General features: G+C 40.0%; 1 protein-coding gene across 1 annotated transcript; it reads left to right on the top strand.

The window, feature by feature from the left end:
• Positions 1-1,406: 1,406 nt before the first annotated feature.
• fshr (follicle stimulating hormone receptor) lies at positions 1,407-14,730 on the top strand. Its single transcript, XM_041963195.1, has 14 exons — positions 1,407-1,822; positions 4,135-4,206; positions 5,166-5,240; positions 5,492-5,566; positions 5,647-5,721; positions 7,555-7,629; positions 8,041-8,121; positions 9,313-9,381; positions 9,484-9,558; positions 10,149-10,334; positions 11,165-11,385; positions 12,010-12,191; positions 12,336-12,527; positions 12,903-14,730. The coding sequence occupies exons 1-14, from the start codon at positions 1,617-1,619 to the stop codon at positions 13,437-13,439; spliced, it is 2,121 nt and encodes a 706-aa protein (XP_041819129.1). The 5' UTR covers positions 1,407-1,616; the 3' UTR covers positions 13,440-14,730.
• Positions 14,731-18,771: the final 4,041 nt, after the last annotated feature.

The raw sequence follows: 18,771 nt of genomic DNA, 5'->3' as shown, positions 1-18,771 counted from the left end.
AAAAAACATTGTTACATAAGTGTGTGTGTGTGTGTGTGTACGTGTGTGTGCGTGCGTGCATGTGTGCACATGCGCGTGCATGTGAATGCGGAAAGAGCGTCCTTGCAAGCTGGCTGTCCTGCTGACGAGTGGGGAGTGGAGTAGAAGGGAATGTTATGTCCATCGCTATCAAACTGTGCTCATCTTTCAACACAAATCTGAGACAGGAGACAAAACAGAATTAAGCCTGTTCTGCATAATCATGTTTTTTATTAGTATGTTTACTTCAGTTTGAAACTAAGAACAAGACAATGAGCCAGAAATAAATAACTCCCTGCTGTCTGTATAATTTACTCTGAAACTGTAAATAATGCAGACTCACTTGCCATTAAAACAGTCATGCGATGAAAAAACAGCAAAGAATAAGTTACAGGCTCATTAAAACTGAAATGTAACTTAAAAGCTATGAACCCTTGAACCTGACCAAATGTACTACAGTTGGAAAAGGTTATAAAAAAATCAAACTGAATACATTAATGAATATGTTTATTTTACTTTAACAGTCAGTTCATAATATAGATTAAAACTGTTTTTTATTTATCACCCAAATACTGCACTACATACTGCTGTAGCACATTCACTCGTGTAACAGTAAGGAGCTAAAGCTAACAAAATTCGCTAGCTAACACCACCTGGTAGTTCACAGACACAACGGAAGGATCACATTGGAAATATTTCTTGGATTTTAATCCATAATTATCCTGAATTGGTTTTAGATGCACGTGACTTAATGTCTCTTTACAGCATTGTTAGCCATCTAATTAACTTAGAAGCTAGAACACAATGCTTGTTTTCCTGATTTTTACGAAGATAAGAAACGATAAACTTTATTAATCCCCAGCTGGAGAAATTCTGTATACATATATATATATACATATATGTATATATACATATATGTGTGTGTGTGTGTGTGTGTATATATATATATATACACACAATTTATACTATCGTCTGGCAAGTCAAATTATTTTCAATTATTTATTTCAAATTTTCATCTTTTTCCTCATGAGACTCATATGCATGACAACCAAGGTGAGGTCTGTTGTGCAGGATTGTTACAGTGTAGACTTTCAAATCACTTTTAAATTAGACATAAATGCATTCAACAAAGAGAGTCATGATCAGATTTCATGCACATTTCATCCAGTACTATACACTTCAGTGACTTGGGATTACTTCCTTGTGCAATTTGATCTGAGAGCAAGATCAACGTGGAATTAAAAGTGAAACCAGATTTTTGAAGTACACACACACACACACACACACACAACCCAGAGACCTCCTACATCCTCATACACCCATAAAGCTTTTCACACGCCCCCATTATTCACCACTGCATGGCAGAAAAGCACCCAAGCACACTTCTCTCATCGACCTGGTGCTGAACCCAGAGCGGACAGACGGACTAAAACATTCAAATCAAAAGTGGAGTGTGGGCTCTGTTGGAAGGCCTGCATGCATGTCAACACAGGCAGGAAAACAGAGACAAGATAAGTGTGAGAAGAAACAAAAGAAGAAGAGAAACAAGGATATTTTAAAAGTGGAAACCTAAAAAAACAACAGTCTGGACCGCAGTGATGATGGTGATGATTCTGATAATGCTAATGATTGTGATGATAAAGACGGCAGCAGCCTTGGTGCCCGGCTCTGAGATGGACATTAAACCTGGAGTTGACACCAGCTTGCCCAATCAAACCGTGTCTTTCTGCTACCAGCCCTTCTGCTACCAGCTGAGCTGGGTCACACAGATTCCCTCCAACATCTCCAGAGACACCCAATACATGTGAGTACAGACAAACGCACATTCACGGGATGCATACAAATATCTGCAAATGCAAATTGCTGCAGTTTCTGTAAATGTTTGCATTTTGCTTGCTAATCAGCCGCTCTGTTGTTTCACGTCTCAGAGAAACTGTTTGGAAAGAATACTAATAGACCATTACAAGTTGTTTTGTGGTATTACAGACAATGGTAATGCTGCTTAGTTCTTCATTCATGCCTCTTCTGGTTTAGCTTAGGATAACACACAGGAGAGCCACAACAACAACAACAACAACAACAACATGCTCTGATCAACTCCTCCTCCACTCTACTCTACTTCTACATTTTCAATATATATAATATATAATTTAGTTTTACAACTACCTGCTGTGAATGTGATGGTTTCTGTCTGCTGGTTTCTTTTTTCTCATTCATTTAAATTGTTGTAGTTGTATAATTGCTGGTGGGCTTTTTTGGCATGCATGACTTCCAATTCATTTGGGACCTTAAAGGGGTACTCCAGAAATCTAATTGCGCACTTCCATAAAGTTATGGGGCTTGCTGAATTTTGCACTGAACTTGCCAATTCTGGTTTTATTAAACTTTAATTTACACTAGGGAGCATGTTTGCTCATCTTCAGTGACTCCCAGTATAACCAAAGCTATCTACAGCCACCAAGCAGCCACAGGTTAAAGATGTAGAACAAAAGTGAGGTTTGAATTCAGTTCTAATGTGTCTTGCAAATGTGCTAAACATTTGCATTTTGTAAAATATTTTAAAATGTGCATTGTTTACGTCCATGTTTACAGGTTTGCAGTCTTCTTCTTCATTGCAGCTGTGCATTAGTGCATTATCGCTACCAACTGTCGACCAGTGGAATCAACTGTATGGTGTAAAGTTAGCATAATAGTGGCACAAATACACATAAGCGGCATTGTCAGGGAACAGACTCAGCAATGTCAGTTGCACAGCTAGCTAAAGTTTGCCATCACTAGTTAACATTAGCCACTCAAATTATAAATGAATATGAATTCACCATGCAGACCACTATGGGCACCAAGACCATCGACCTAAAGGGTATGCACAAAAATACAAGGACTTGATAGTAGCCTTTACTGTCTGTATTTGGAGAAATTTGTCTTGGGCGTTGGAGAGAACACAGTCGACGTAACAGCACACATGTACAGTCAAACTGCAGTTAACACAGTCAGTCAAAGGAAAAAGTTCAACGTGTTTGGAGATTCTCTCATTCGCTTCCTTTCCCAGAGTTAGCAAAGAAGATTGACACCACTTTTGTGTCTGTGCAGCAAATATGAAGCTACCACCAGCAGCCAGCTAACTTAGCTTAGCACGACGGCTACAGGGCACAGCTAACTTTGCTCTGTTAAATTGATGTTCTTACAATTTGATTTTTGTGCAGATTAAGCAAACGAGATACAACGTGTTAATGATGACTTAGTGAGCCAGGCTAGCTGTTTCCCCTCGTTTCCAGTCTTTATGCTAAGCTAAGTTGCCGGCTGTAGCTTCATACAGGACATATACACATGTGAGTAGTATCAATCTTTTTCATCTAACTGCAGATTGTTGATGAATGTTGTATTTGTTCTTTCAAACATTAATGTTTAGCCTCCACAGGTGTTGATTGAAGGTACTGCAAGTTGTTTAGGTGTTTTTAACAGAGTGATACAGAGCTGGATGAGGCAAGAGGAGGTGATTGCCACATGGAGTAAACACTGACTTGTTGTTTTGGCCGTTGAAACGTTTTGAAGAAATCTCAAGGCCACAAAGGGGGGAGGGGTGGGGTAGTGGCAGCGGGGGTCAGCATAAAGATTAGGATCACCTCAAGTGTTTGTACAAGCACGCACTTAGACATGCATGACAACAGAGTGCAGATGTGCATCATCTTACTCACGAAGCATGCAAGCAAATACGGTCGACAAGGGCGCACTTCATGGCAGCAGTGGCGGCGAACTCCCAGGTGGCGATGTGTGTGTTCTCATCTGTTCCGTTCTGTTCGAAGGTCAAGGCTTAAGAACAGTGGAGGTATTTACAAGAAAGCAGCAGTGAATGAACATTTCAGATGGAGTCTACAATGAGCAGATGCAGAATCAGCTCGGGATCTTTACATTCAGTACGCAGAACAGCTTGCTTCTCGCACATCACCAACATGTGTCAATAGGCTGGTATCTAACTGGTCGTGGCCTCGCTGAACCCAACACAGAATAAAATCTGGCACTAATGATTTCTAAGGATTTCTCGTCAGCGATTGTGTTATCGGTGTATCGCTGAGGGCTGATGTGATGTGATGTGAGCGGCTGCTTCTGTATCAACAGGATAGTTAAGGAGACACAGATCAGAACGATTCCCCAGGGCGCCCTCGACAGCCTGCAGCACCTCAGGAAACTGTAAGTGAGAGCGTCTGTTGTTGTTCGTGTTTGTGCTCTGACGTGGAACATAATGAACTGAGGAGGTCAAAACACTTAAAATGCGTATGGATCATCCAAACAGAGGAGTGCGGAGGAGGGTGAAGAGTCTGTGTTCAGACCTCACGGTCGAATTTCTCTTTAGATTTGGTGATAATTCCTCCTAATTTAAAAAGGGAATTTGGTGGTAAAGCAGTTTTATGTTTAGCTGAATTTCATACAGAGTGCATAAAGCTGAAGTGTTAGAACACTCCCATACATTCATAGTTTAAATTACATATAAAACAAGTATTGAATTAAATTTGTTCTACAAACTTGTAATTGTCTTTTATTCTGTGCTTTTTGTTGTTTCAAATTGAATTAGGCTTCATTATAATTTGTAATTGGAGTTTTGGAATGATCTCACAAATTAATCACATATATAATATACTTATGTATATTATTATTTATTTGCATGCAAATAATGTTTTTCTGTATTTAAAATGTCCCATCAAATGCTCAGAATTGAGACACAAATATGACTTTATTAATCAATGTTTTCATTTATATCTTTGACATTATGGTTTTTCTTCATACCTTTGGTTTATATTCTATGCTAAAATGTTCCAGTAGGTTATTTTTTCTTTAAAGGAAGCAGGTCTGCTGCTTATACTTGTTTTCATCATGACATCATGATGTCTTCAAACCAACAAACCACAAAAATATTCAGATTATGAAAATGTTTTTCATTTTTGCTTGACAAATTATGATTCCACCAATTGTAAAAATAGCTACAGAGCATTACTTTCTGTGATATGATGCATCTGTGGAGTTGGACCTACTGCAAGTGTTCAGAGCCTTCCGTTCTCTACATTTGATGTTTTTGGCCTTCTTGCGTGTGCATCTTCTCAAAATTGCTGTTATAAGATTGACAAGTGCTTCTCCATCACCCCCAACCTCAGCACCATATGGGAGAACAACATGCTGGAGATCATTGATGCATTTGCCTTTGCCAGCCACCCGCGGCTCACCAGCATGTGAGTATACAGCTGTCTAAAAGGCGGTGCTCATGCCGTAGTTCTGTCGAATGTGCCTGTGTGTTTAGTCTTTGTTATGGAACAAGAAGAGCTGCAAACTCTGAGAAAGCTCATCACCCAAACACTTGTGGAGTAAGCTTTGCAGGCTGCTGGAGACAAAATACGTCAAAGAATAAGTGTGAATGACAGTTAACAGCTGAATTTTTCAATGCATGTCATATTCTTCATCCATTCCTTCATGTTCCCCTTAGTTTCATCACTGAGAACGCTGCATTGGAGAGAATAGGAGCTTTTGCCTTCTCTGATCTCCCTGAACTGGCTGAGATGTAAGTATAACCTTCAGGATGATGGCAGTGATGACACTCAGTTATATCACTGAATACATGACTGTGTGTGTTTCTTTCAGAATTATAACAAATTCCAAAAACCTGAGACACATCCATCCAGATGCATTCAAGAACATCGTGAAACTGCAGTATCTGTGAGTACTCAGTGAAAGTGCAGCAGGGAGGAAGACTTTCTTCCTCAGTTTGTGCTTTTCAAACTGATTGTGAGTCCAAAATGGGTCATGGGTGACAGGCCTACTTCTGACGGGCCCCCACACGACCACAGACATCATTTTTTAATTAGCACGGATCCCCTGGAAGATAAATCAAGTGTCACGCTTCATCTCATGAAAAAAAGCTAACCATCATTTCAGCCTAGTTAAATGTATTTACTGCAAAGTAACTCAAAGAGTCTCAAAGTGACTGTTCATAAAGGAAAGCACATCACCAAAATCCCGCCCTGACATTATCAGAACCTTTACCGTTATGTTTGTCCTGGTGTATGAGACCCAGGACTCATAAACAGAGGAGTTTATGGTGAGATTACAACTATTAAACTATTAAACTTGTAATCCAGGGCACCTTTGCACAAGAGCATTGTGTTTTGAATTAGACCTCTAAAATTTCTGATTTTATGCAAGATTCAATATCCACAATACAGCTTCTTTAACCTGGTTTCAGCCTTTTATTAACTTTAATATCTTAATGCTTTTGGAGATTGAATACAATGTTGATTATTTATAAAATCCAAGGAAGGAAGCTATTCAGTGTTGCATAACAATGACAAAAATGTCAATTTGATTACTTTTGAGACATGTTTTCAGACACGCTGATAAGAAAGCCCTGTTATTTAGGAACAAATGTTACAGTTTTGTTCCAAAATACGGTTTTTATATCCAAAATATTGCTTTCCAAGAATATATCTTCAGCTTTAAGCCATGCTAGCTAGCAGCGTGGCTCTATGGATTGACAGTTGGTCCGTCAGTCAGTCTTTGGTCCAAACTGAAGTATCTCAGCAAACGTTTGCTGTATTGCCGTGAAATTTTGTTACAGATATTTATGGTCCCCGGAGGATGAAACCATGTGAATTTGGTGATCCTGATTTATCTAGCGTGACCATTAGCCTCAGCTGTTCTTTGTGTTGTTCTTATGTTAGCATCCCAACATGCTGAAAAGGAGGATGTTAGCCGTTGATGTTAGCATTTAGCACAAACCAAAGCACCACCCTAACCTCATAGAGGTAAGTGTCACTGTAGACTCTTACTCTTGTGTTGAAAGAATCCCATTTCCAAATTGAATATCTGTTTTAAGCCATGCTAGCTAGCAGCGTGGCTCTATGGATTGACAATTGGTCCGTCAGTCGGTCTTTGGTCCAAACTCAAATATCTCAGCAAACGTTTGTTGTATTGCCGTGAAATTTTGTTACAGATATTCATGGTCCCCGGAGGATGAAACCATGTGAATTTGGTGATCCTGATTTATCTAGCGTGACCATTAGCCTCAGCTGTTCTTTGTGTTGTTCTTATGTTAGCATCCTAACATGCTGAAAAGGAGGATGTTAGCCGTTGATGTTAGCATTTAGCACAAACCAAAGCACCACCCTAACCTCATAGACGTAAGTGTGACTGTAGACTCTTACTCTTGTGTTGAAAGAATCCCATTTCCAAATTGAATATCTGTTTTGTCTCAGGTCTGAATAATCAGACTGTTAAATATTTCAGAGATACTGAATGGTGAACTTATGTGTTTTTGCCAAAAAAAAGGACAGTCGTTTGGAACACGGAGATCCTGGAATGATTTATCTTTTGGCCACCTGAGCTTCTCTCTGAATTGTCCCGGAAACTCATCCCTTGTTAATTTCTATCTCAGTCAACGCAGTGAATGCGACATTGTCTGATTTTTATCAGTGTGACTCAGTCGTAGTGTCTGCTGTGCAGAGGCCGCCTTGTGAAAGTAGTAACATTTGGTGCTTAATCTGCACATCACAGGACCATCTCCAACACCGAGCTGAGAATTTTCCCAGACTTCACCAAGATCCAGTCCACGGCCCAAGGCTTTCTGCTGTAGGTCTCAACACGGTACAAAATATGCTCTACAAATGTAGGCTGAAACACACACCCACACACCATGATTCCCATGTGTATCTGAGCATACAGGCTATTGTATGCGCACATAAGAAGAAATCACACCATTAAACAAATAACACTGCAGTTAAAACCTACGCACTGAGTGCTCCTTGCAGAGCGGAGAATCAGGGATACAAACCACCTCGTCTCCAGCCTTTAAAAATCCATCCTCAAACTGTTCTCCCTCCGCATGTTTATCAGCTTCGAAAGGGTAGCACATTTGAAGGGGGTTGTAGCATGCATTCCTAATATTCTGCACCTCAATTTATCTGCTTGAAAATGTACTTAAACCATTAACTTCTCTTTATTTGTTGTTTATCCTTTGTTTTTGACCCGTGTGCTGCTTAGTGACCTGGAAGAGAACAGCCACATAGAGAGAGTCCCCGCCAATGCTTTCAGAGGCCTCTGCACTCAAACCATCGGCAAGATGTAAGAGACTCATCACTTTTTTAGAAACATGCGCTCCACCCTCACACAGCTCCGAGTGGGCATTACATGTGAAATGATGAATGTTCCCTCAAACACTCCCTGCCCTCTTTACCGAGCTCTGTCTTCTCCCACTTCTCCCTTTTCTGCATTCCTAACACTCTTACTGCTTTTTATCACCTCTTTATTTTGACCATTGCCCCCCTTTTAAGCTGTAGATCCTGCTGACAACCACATACAGGTCTGTACTATATGTACGTCTGTCTACTGAATCAGGCTCTGCAATTCAGAGTGACATATTTTTATATTGGTCATACATGAATTTTGCCATTTAATTGTGACAGCATGAGTAGTAGCAATTCAATATTACAAAATATATGGTAACGAAACAAAAATTTTGTCAAATTTGTAATTGACTATTTTAAATTGTAGTGGAAAAGTTACATGTTTTGGGAAATATGCTTATTCTGGAGAGAGAAGCCAGTTAGGTTAGCTTAGCACAAACACCGGAAACAGGGGGACTTCCTGAAGCCCCTGCCGGTTGCCTGGCATCTACATAGAGGAAAGAAATAGTCTGACACATTGCTCCCATTAGACATCGAATTTCCATTTTTACAATTTGTATTTTTGCACATAATAAACAAGGTATAATGTGTCAATTAGTAAGCTTTAGAGGTGTTGGAAGGTGAATTTCATTACTTTTGGAGAGAGCAAGGCTAGCGTTTCCCCTTGTTTCCCAGTATTTATTCTCAGCTAAACTAACTGGCATTCACACTTCAGAGTGTTACCAACCATCTCATCTAACTCTCAGCGTGAAGTGTAATTCCCAAAATGTCAAGCTATTCCTTTTAAGTTGCATTTTAATTGCATGATGCGTACATATAATTAAGCACCTTTAAATTGTGGCATCACTACTTCTACTTCAGTAAAAATTGGAATATGTCAGAATTTGCCTACAGCTTCCGAGGTCCAAACCTGTCCAACTAAAAAGCAGAAAAGGAAGAAAGAGAAGAAGAAGGAGAAGTCTTACATAACAATAAATGCAATTCAATTTGTGTGTTCTGTGTCTTCATACAGAGAAAGAAAGGACTGCACACACTAAAATTAGCTTTGATAGTTCAGATAAGTTTACCGTAGGGACTGTTCTGTGTTGCAGCCACATGACTGTAATTTGGCTTCCCTTTCTAATGACAGACGGCTCACCAGAAATGGCATCAAGGAGGTGGCAAGTGACGCCTTCAACGGCACAAAGATGCGCAGATTGTGAGTCACAGGCGGAGACACAATTGCAAACAGGAGATTTACAAAAAATAAAAATAAAAACCTCACATATTTAATTCCTCTCGTTTTCTTCCTCTCTCTCAGGTTTCTAAGAGGCAACCAACAGCTTACTCACATCAGTCCCAACGCCTTTGTGGGTTCCAGTGAGTTGGTGGTACTGTAAGCATGACATCTAACAGTAACTCATGCCTACATGATTCACCCTGCTCATCATCACTTATTACACTCAGGATGTAGGAGAGAGAAACAAGAAACAATGCAGCATGTGTGGGGAGGCTCAAAAAAAAACTGAAACGTGCCAAATTTAAGGTAAAAATAAACCGAAAGCAGGTGAAGTCATTAACCGGAGAGAGAGATTTTTTTTTTTTTAAACCTGTGTATTCCCCAAAGAAAGAAACACCTACAGAATTTCTATTGAAGCAGCAATCAGAGTGTTTTTGTTTTTCTATCATTGCTGTAATGTCTCTCCATATCCTGGTAATCACTTGGCAATCAAACAACGGCTCTCCCCATGAATTTTCCTGTTAAGGAAATTTGAGTTTTATTCAAACAACACTGGAGTTTTTGCTGACATGAAATTCTTCTCTTAATCCGGAGAGTTTTTTCCAAAGAAAGATAAATAGCTGATCACTGGTTTAATGCCTATTACATAAAGCAAACAAAGAAGACATCTGTTGGAAATAGCATGGATTCTGAAATTAAAGTGCCTCCTCTGTTAAATACCAAATTGTTTGTGTTTGTTTGGGCAGGGACGTTTCCCACACAGCCCTCAGCACCCTGCCGGACTACATCCTCGGTGGTCTCCAGAAGCTGATCGCAGAGTCCACCTTCCATCTGAAGGAGCTACCTCCACTGCAGCTCTTCACCAAACTCCACCAGGCCAACCTGACGTACCCGTCGCACTGCTGCGCCTTCCAAAACATCAAACGGAACAGGTATGAGGGCATCATCATCATCAAAAGGTGAACATTTTATCATTAAAGGAGCGGATTGAAAGTTTGCGAAATATGCGCTTTCTTGCTGGGAGTTATACTACCACTGTCATGTCTGTATGCTAAATATGTAGCTCAAGCCAAGAGACAGCTAGCTTAGCTTAGCATAAAGACAAGAAACGGGGAATATTTTTCTCTCCCAGAAACAACAACGTGGGAATAATATTTATCTTAAAACAGACCTTACTTCCTTATTTATATGATCCAATTTTGGGATATTTACAATTAAACGTGCAGTATGTCATTTCTGCCTTAGTCGAAACAATGAAAATGTTGTGAAGCAGCATGGGATCATGGGAGATTTTGTCTTCATTGTTAAACATCCACCATGTCGATGAGAATCTATCTGACATGAGTCAGGCACATATTAAAGTTTTATTTGCATTACATTTAGTCACGTTTGCTGACTTCCTTCACTATCTGAAGTATCATTTGGTGTGTTGCCACTGACAGGTGGCCAATGAAATGCACCCTTACCTTTTACAGATTTCTCTTGGTTTGAACATTGTTGGAAACGTTGGGATGATGCAAGTACACGATTCAACTAAATATATAACAGAGATCTTGTCATTTTTAGAAATTTTAATGTGAAAATGTTACATATTGTCTGTTTAATTGCCAAGTAGAACACATAAGATTTAACCATAAATGACTAACAGGAGTGTATATGATAGCGATGTTATATTGTTGCTATATATATAATGATATTTCATTATGACTCATTTCTGTTTCATCAGTATTCATAAACTAATACTGCAGTTACTGTGTGCTAGATCAGGGTGGAACTCCCTGTGCTCCCACCCCAAGGCTCAGGATATCCGTCACTTCTACAAGGACCACTGCTCCAACTCCACCTCCTTCACCTGCAGCCCGACCCCAGATGACTTTAACCCCTGTGAGGACATCATGTCCCCCGTCCCCCTCCGGGTCCTCATCTGGATCATCTCCATCCTCGCGCTGCTGGGGAACGCAGCCGTACTTCTGGTCTTGTTAGGTATTCACGTGTGGTCATACTGTTCCTCTGTTTTTTTGGCATTTAAATGAACCCATTCTGTGTGTAGTTTGGATACTTTTTTGAGAATATATTCCTTTTTTGTTTTGTTTTGTTTTGCCTGTATCCACATGTAAGACATTAAGGTACTGCTTTCAGAGGCGGAAAGTGACAAAGTACAACTAAAAACACTTAGTAAACTGCTTTACTTGATTAAAATTTAAGGTACTTCCACTTTATTTCAGTATTTCCATTATGTGAGACTTTAAATTTGTCTTCCACCACATTTAGGAAGCAAATGTACTCTTCTAATTACAGTGCTTTGTAGATAAGACGTTTACTGATTCTAAATGAGATAAAGAAATAATTGAAGTTCCTTCTTTTATTATTTCTTTCCTTCCCTCATCCTGTCCTACTTTCTCTCACCATTTGTTTCCTTCTGTTTTACTTGCACTTCCTCGCTTTTGTCTCTACATTCTTATTTCCTTTCTGATTTGAAAGTGGAATCAGAAGGTTTTCACATACTAACCAAACTAAGCTTTGCTCTCTTTTGCAAGAAAATATCAATGTGAGTACATTTTATTGTTTTTGAAAACCAAGATATTGTGTTTTCTTTCTGTTTTTCAGGCAGCCGTTCCAAACTGACCGTGCCCCGTTTCCTCATGTGCCACTTGGCCTTTTCTGACCTCTGTATGGGCATCTACCTGGTAGTCATAGCAACTGTAGACATGCTCACTCATGGCCGGTACTACAACCACGCCTTAGACTGGCAGCTGGGCCTGGGCTGCAGAGCTGCGGGCTTCTTCACGGTGTGCATGCATGCATGGAGTCCTCTGCGTATAACATACAGTACATATGACAGCTGTGCATAAATAACAACACTCATAAATGTCCATGTTTGAATTTAAATGTACTGTAATAATGTAATGTGTGTGTGTGTGTGTAAATCACAGGTGTTTGCCAGTGAGCTGTCAGTGTTCACGTTAACAGCCATCGCTCTGGAGCGCTGGCACACCATCACGCACGCTCTGCGGCTCGACCGTAAAATTCGCCTGAGACACGCGTGTATTGTCATGACAGCAGGGTGGATCTTCTCCTTCCTCGCCGCTTTGCTGCCCACAGTTGGGGTCAGCAGCTACGGCAAGGTGGGTGCTTCATTCTCCATTCAACTCCTCTGTGCTCTCAGTTTGTGAGAGGAATTTACTGACGGCTCTCTTCAGAATTCGCTCAGGTCCAAGCAGTTGTGGATGCAAGATGGTGCATGAACTCCAACTTAAGCTTATATGCTTCAAAAAGATGCCAAAATTCTGCAAAACTACAAATGCTTTATATGTCTGAGAGGACATTATAAGATAGGGCTGCAATGATTATTTTCATTAGTGATTAATCTGCCAATTATTTTCTCAATTAGTCTGTCAATCGTTTGTAAGCAAAATATGGTCATAACGTCTTCATTTTCAACATCAGCGAATGGCTTGTTTCGGTGGATTTTTAAATGTGTGTATCTGTTTGTGGTGCAGGTGAGTATCTGCCTGCCCATGGACGTGGAGACTCTGGTGTCTCAGGTCTACGTGGTGTCTCTTCTCCTCCTCAACATCCTGGCCTTCTTCTGCGTGTGCGTCTGTTACCTCAGCATCTACCTGACAATCCGCAACCCAGCATCAGCGCCGGCCCACGCCGACACCCGCGTGGCCAAACGCATGGCTGTCCTCATCTTCACCGACTTCGTTTGCATGGCTCCCATCTCCTTCTTCGCCGTCTCGGCCGCCCTCAAGCTCCCTCTCATCACCGTCTCGGACGCCAAACTGCTGCTGGTCCTCTTCTACCCGATCAACTCCTGCTCCAACCCCTTCCTGTACGCCTTCTTCACCCGCACCTTCAGACGGGATTTCTTTCTCCTTGCAGCTCGCTTCGGCCTCTTTAAGACCTGGGCGCAGATTTATCGGACAGAGAGTTCCTCCTGTCAGCAGCCGGCATGGATCTCTCCAAAGAGCAGCCTTGTGACGCTGTACTCCTTGGCCAATACATCAAGTCTAGATGGGCAACAAGAGTGCTGACTGTAATTCAAAAACAGATATAGACTTTTGGCTGCCTTATTTCTTTCAGCAAATGATTAAAATTCCTCATAGATCTGTTGGAGATTTTGCTAAAAGGAGCAGTATGAAAGAATTTTGACTTAAAACATTCAAAAATTGAGTGAAATTATCAACAGAATGTGAAAAAGTGACAGTCTGACTTTACGTCAAAGATGTCTAGCATGCTAGCCAGCTAGCACCAGCCCGTCCTGTCTTGTAATACCACTTTGTACCTCAAGAGGGGATAGTGAGTAACTGTAGTTTCCAGTCTGTTCTCTGTCCACTGGTTTTCTTGCCGGCTTTGGCTCCTGCCCCAGGCTTGAAAACCTCCTCCTCCCTCACTCCAAATCTCTTGTGCTAGCGCTGTAAACAGCAACACTCCACCGCTGCCAGTCTGGGCAGAGTCAGCGAATAGGACCGCTAGCTGCACGGCTAACTGAGCTAACTACCTAACAGCTACAGTTAGCAGCAGTTAGCGGTTACTCTGGTGATATGCTGCCCCCTATTGGTTTGTATGATTGCAACAGGTGGTCAATTCTTACATAATGCACCTTTAAGAGGCGCACTCGTTTTGATGTGTGCATGTCGTGGAGATACTGAACAGGCTGCTGAATCCTCAAAATGATGCTCTAACCCATCATTCATATGCTTTGGATGACATCAGATTTTGTTAGTTTTCATGTATCTCCGACATGTTGTCATTATCTTTGGACATCAGCTGCTGACTCGTCAGGCCTGACCTCAGACCTGCAATCCACGTGACCCGAGGTTAAACTCTGCTGTACAGTATGTATCATGTGTATAGAAATCCAAGTAAAGATAGCTGCAAAACAACTGCAGATACTCTGACCAAATCTAGGTCAGATAGCTGTCCCAGAAAAGTCTTTGTGTTAGTTTTAACTTGATTTGGACGCCAGATGGGTGGAGTTTACTGTATCATAACAACTGAGTTCACAAGTAGAGGTAGGAAGAGTAGAAGAAGAACTGATTTTTACTTTTGTGCATCGTCTTATGTAACAAATGCCATCCATCTGGTGTCCCAAGATAATGAAACAAACTGAAGTACTCTGAAACAGTTTAATAAAGATTTGACACTCTGTATATCAGCACACGCACATCAAGAACTCAACATTCATTTAACATTCAACAGTGTGATTGAAGGATAATCATTAAGAAGCACCGCAGGGACCTACTGATTAATAATCTTCTCATACACTCTGTCTGCTGTAGCTCTGCATGCCTCCACATCCCTATTGCCCTTCAGTCCCCCCGCCCCCCCTTTTTTTTTTTTTTTACTGAAGGACATGTAATTATCTTTGTAAAGTAATTATGTTTATTCTTCATTCTTCAGTCAGATTCCTGCTAGTCTTCCTGGGGTCCACACAAAAACATCAACTCTAAAAAAGACAAGAAAATGCAAAAACAGGCCAAATATGAAGATCAGACAACATGTGAAATGAGTCTACACATGAAATAATAAGTAACAGTAACCTGCAATGGCAACAGAGACACTTCTCATCTTAGAATTTGATCCGTGGACTTCCAGATGACAGCATGATGACTTTTGTCAATGAAAGAACTATGAAGTGCCACTTTTATATATATATATATTTATCTGTGTGTTTTATACAAAATATATCTTTGTGGTTATTTTTTTATATGATTTATAAATGTGTTTATTATATCTCTCTCTCTCTCTGTTTCAGTGGACTTTGTATAGTGAATGAGAGTGTGAGGCGTAGTGTCACGACCCCGGGGTCTATGATCATTTTCTATGTGTTTGTGTTATACTGTATGTCTTTGTGCTTTAATGTCCTCTGTGCATCAGTTGTAGATGTCTCGCTCTCTGCTGTGTGTGTGTGAGAGAGAGAGAGTGTGTGTGTATGTGACTGTGTGATGGGCTGCAGGTGATTGACTGAAATGACTGACTGTGTCGGTTGTTCCAGGGAGCTGCTAATTGATGTAACAGCCCACAATGGGTAGGGGTGCGTATCATTTTAACAGTTTTTAACCTTTTGTTTCACGTCTTTTTTGATTATGAGTTAGGTGAGTGACTTGTCTTTTTATTTTTCTTATTTGAGTAAGTTTAGGTTTTGCTGTTAGAACACACTGAAGCTAAAAGACTTAAATAAACGTTTAAAAGAGCTTCAAATTTTCTTGGATGCTGGTGGTTCTTTTGGAGCTGGGAAGAAGGGTGTCCCATTTTTCACGTCGCACCAGAGTTAACCCCAGTGCAGGTCGTAGCCGTTATAACAAAAAGTGAAAACTCACATCAACGCATACACACACGCTAAATTTTATCTCGACGTGCTGTCCTTCAGAGCATCCAAAACTTTCAAGGACAAAGTGACCCTACTAACCTCTGCTCTGTGTGCCAGGGTGGGCGGGTGGATCTGGGAGGGGGAGGCTACACAGCTGCTCTTTCTGATTATTACAGGAGGAGGATGGAAGAAGAAAGCAACCCAGGGTTTCAAGGCTGCAGCTGCGAGAAGGAATCCGAGTCCATCTCATTGATATGGATACACTGCCTCCTGCATGCCAACGTTGAACGTGTGCGTGCATTTATATTCTTTAACCACCAGGTGATGCTGCTGGTGCAGGATTTATTGCAGTCTGTGCTCTGTTATGGTCCATGCTGAGAGTCACCGTCTCAGCAGCAGTGGCAGGATGTAACTTAGTACATTTACTCAAGAACTATGTGAAACAAGTACAAATCTGAGGTACTTTACTCATTTATTTAAGTATTTCTATTCTAAACACCTTATGCTTGTACTCCACTGCATCTCAGACGCAAATATTGTAGTATTGTACTATAATTACTTTTCAGATTACATTTTTTCATACCCTTCCTGTCCAGTGAAAACCATGTATCTCCACATTTTTAATCAATTAATTAATTAATGAAGCAAGTGTTCCTTTGTGGGTGTTTTACAGAATATGATGAACTGCTGCAGATTAAACTACTCAACAGTGTATAAAGTTGGTAAATTAGCACTAATATAAAATTAATATTGATTCAAAAAACATCAATATACTTACACTATAAGTATGCCTTGCTAATTACACAGATTTTTACTTAAGCAAGGTTTTAAATGCAGGACTTTTTGCTCATAGTGGAGTGTATGAGTACTTTTACTGGAGTAAAGGATCTAAATGTTTCTTCAACAACTGCTCAGCTGACACTATAAATTTGCAAACAAACAATCGATGGTAACAGCAAAGCATGCCTTTACTGCTGTTCAGCTCGAGGGAAAATGAATTTAGATGCAAAATGTGGAAGTTGAATTTAAACAGAACAATAACAGTAAAGATACTATTCTCTGTCTTCATAGCTAGTGGCATTCTGTGGCAAAAACAGGCATCAAACCGTCATTATTATGTCCAAAAAAAAGATTGTACCCACAGTTGCATGCCAGAGTACATCACTGTCTGCAACAAGGAATGATGATATTTCTGAAAAAGGCTGACTTAAAGTTTAGACTGACACAGTACTGATACAATAGCACATGCAGTGCTGATGATCTTTGAAGTCTCTAGACAGAGCAGCACTGTGGAATAAGGTTACATATTGGGGGCTACAGCAAAAAAAAAAAAAGCCATTAATGTAAAGATTTGTACCCAAGTTGTGCTGTTGTTACTGCTATGAAGCAGCTCATGGAAACAATCTATATAGATTATATAATAGCATAATATACTAAACCCAACAAAATTTCAGAACTAGTCAGATAAATTCATAGTTGCAGCTCTTATCTTTGTATAGTGTACAATTGGTGGGGCAGTCTCAAGCACTGAATGCACAGTTGTTTTGTTCCTTTTTCAGAAAAAGTACACTAAGTAATAACATTCAGGGCATCTTGTTGACCTTCATTTGTTGCATGTCACACCAGTTTCTCGACCTTTATTCCCTCTCCACTGAAAAAAAAAATCTAGACCACATTAAAAAAGTAGTAGCATCCAACCAGCAGTTTTAAAACTGACAGAATTTATTTGAGAACAGCCCTGTATGAGGACTACTGTGTTAATATGGGTTGCAAAAGTCACACTGTTCAGACTTTGACTATTTCTGCTGTGTTTTCCTTACATATACAGCGTCTGTTTACCTTGATTTTTTTCCAATCACTAAAAATGCAATCACCCTCAAACTTGACACTGATTACTAAAAATGAGCTGAAAACTGTGGTGCGAGCTCTTACATACAGATCTTTTCCAGATGCAATATAACGACAGAAAAGAAAAAAGAGCTGTGTCTTTAAGTCCTTTGTGATCATGGCCTAATCGTTTGCAGCCAAACAATGCCCTCTGGTGGTCCAATTACATAAAATGATACTAATTGACCAAATGTGTTTATTAAAGTGATACTCCACCCATGTCTGTAATTTAAGACTCAAGAGCTCACCGCCTGTAATCTTGGTAAACAAAAGATTGTAGTTAAGTTTCAGCTTGGAGTCATGTGAGTTAAAATGTATTCCAATTGTATTGCGTATAGTTGGTTTGTTAATTATAATTGATTAACACATTGAAGAATTCAAATTTTTTAATTCTAAATTGATTCATTAAATGTGGCATTTAAAACCTCAAAATAAAAATGACAAAAAAGATCATTACATTTCCCTATTAATTATTCCGTATTTAAATGATTAAGCAACAATGTAATGATTAAGTTGAACCAAGAATTCACTTTGAAACGGCTTTTTAATTTTACTTTTTGTTATCCCATTTACTTACACATCTGCCCAATTCATGTGTCTCCTGCTTAAAGATTCACATTTATATTTCACTCAAAGATTTAAAGAGTGAAAACGAAACGTACAATCATCGCATTATAAACATTTCCTGCAACATAATCCAACACACTGCCCTTAATTTGTTCAGTGTGCTCAACACTTATATTTTCACTGAAATAATAATAATCATAGATAAAATAATGCAAGACAATTTTCAATTAGAGAAATCGACTGTTATACAAATTCAAGGCTGTGCTCTTTGTTGGTTATTAAATTGTGCTTGTTTAAATATGCTGAACATTAAAGTGAATGTGGCTCACTGCAACAAAATACACTAACATGTAGCACAATCCTTATGTAGCTGTGACAATAGACACTAAGGCTGCAAAACGTACATAATTTGGTGACTGTGGAGTCCATTGGTGCGCCCATGCATTGATCAAATCGCCGCTTGACCGATCCCGAACCCCAACAGAAAGGTTTGTCAAGTCGTCTGAAACGAGGCTCCTGATTGGTCGCTGCAGGAGGAGCTCCTAAAACGCAAGACATGATTTGTCAAAAGGACACTCTGCTCTTTTTTTCTCGCGATT

The sequence above is a fragment of the Chelmon rostratus genome, chromosome 21, assembly GCF_017976325.1.
Source record: "Chelmon rostratus isolate fCheRos1 chromosome 21, fCheRos1.pri, whole genome shotgun sequence".
Taxonomy (NCBI): Eukaryota; Metazoa; Chordata; class Actinopteri; order Chaetodontiformes; family Chaetodontidae; genus Chelmon; species Chelmon rostratus.
The sequence above is the reverse complement of the archived record's forward strand: the minus strand, read 5'-3'. Positions and strand labels throughout refer to the sequence as shown.

Bases quoted from the DNA above. Each gene is read 5' to 3' on its own strand.
- fshr (XM_041963195.1), top strand. From the start codon at position 1,617: ATGATGGTGATGATTCTGATAATGCTAATGATTGTGATGATAAAGACG. The intron at 9,559-10,148 runs GTAAGCATGACA...TTGTTTGGGCAG, and splicing joins TCCAGTGAGTTGGTGGTACT to GGACGTTTCCCACACAGCCC. The intron at 10,335-11,164 runs GTATGAGGGCAT...ACTGTGTGCTAG, and splicing joins CAAAACATCAAACGGAACAG to ATCAGGGTGGAACTCCCTGT.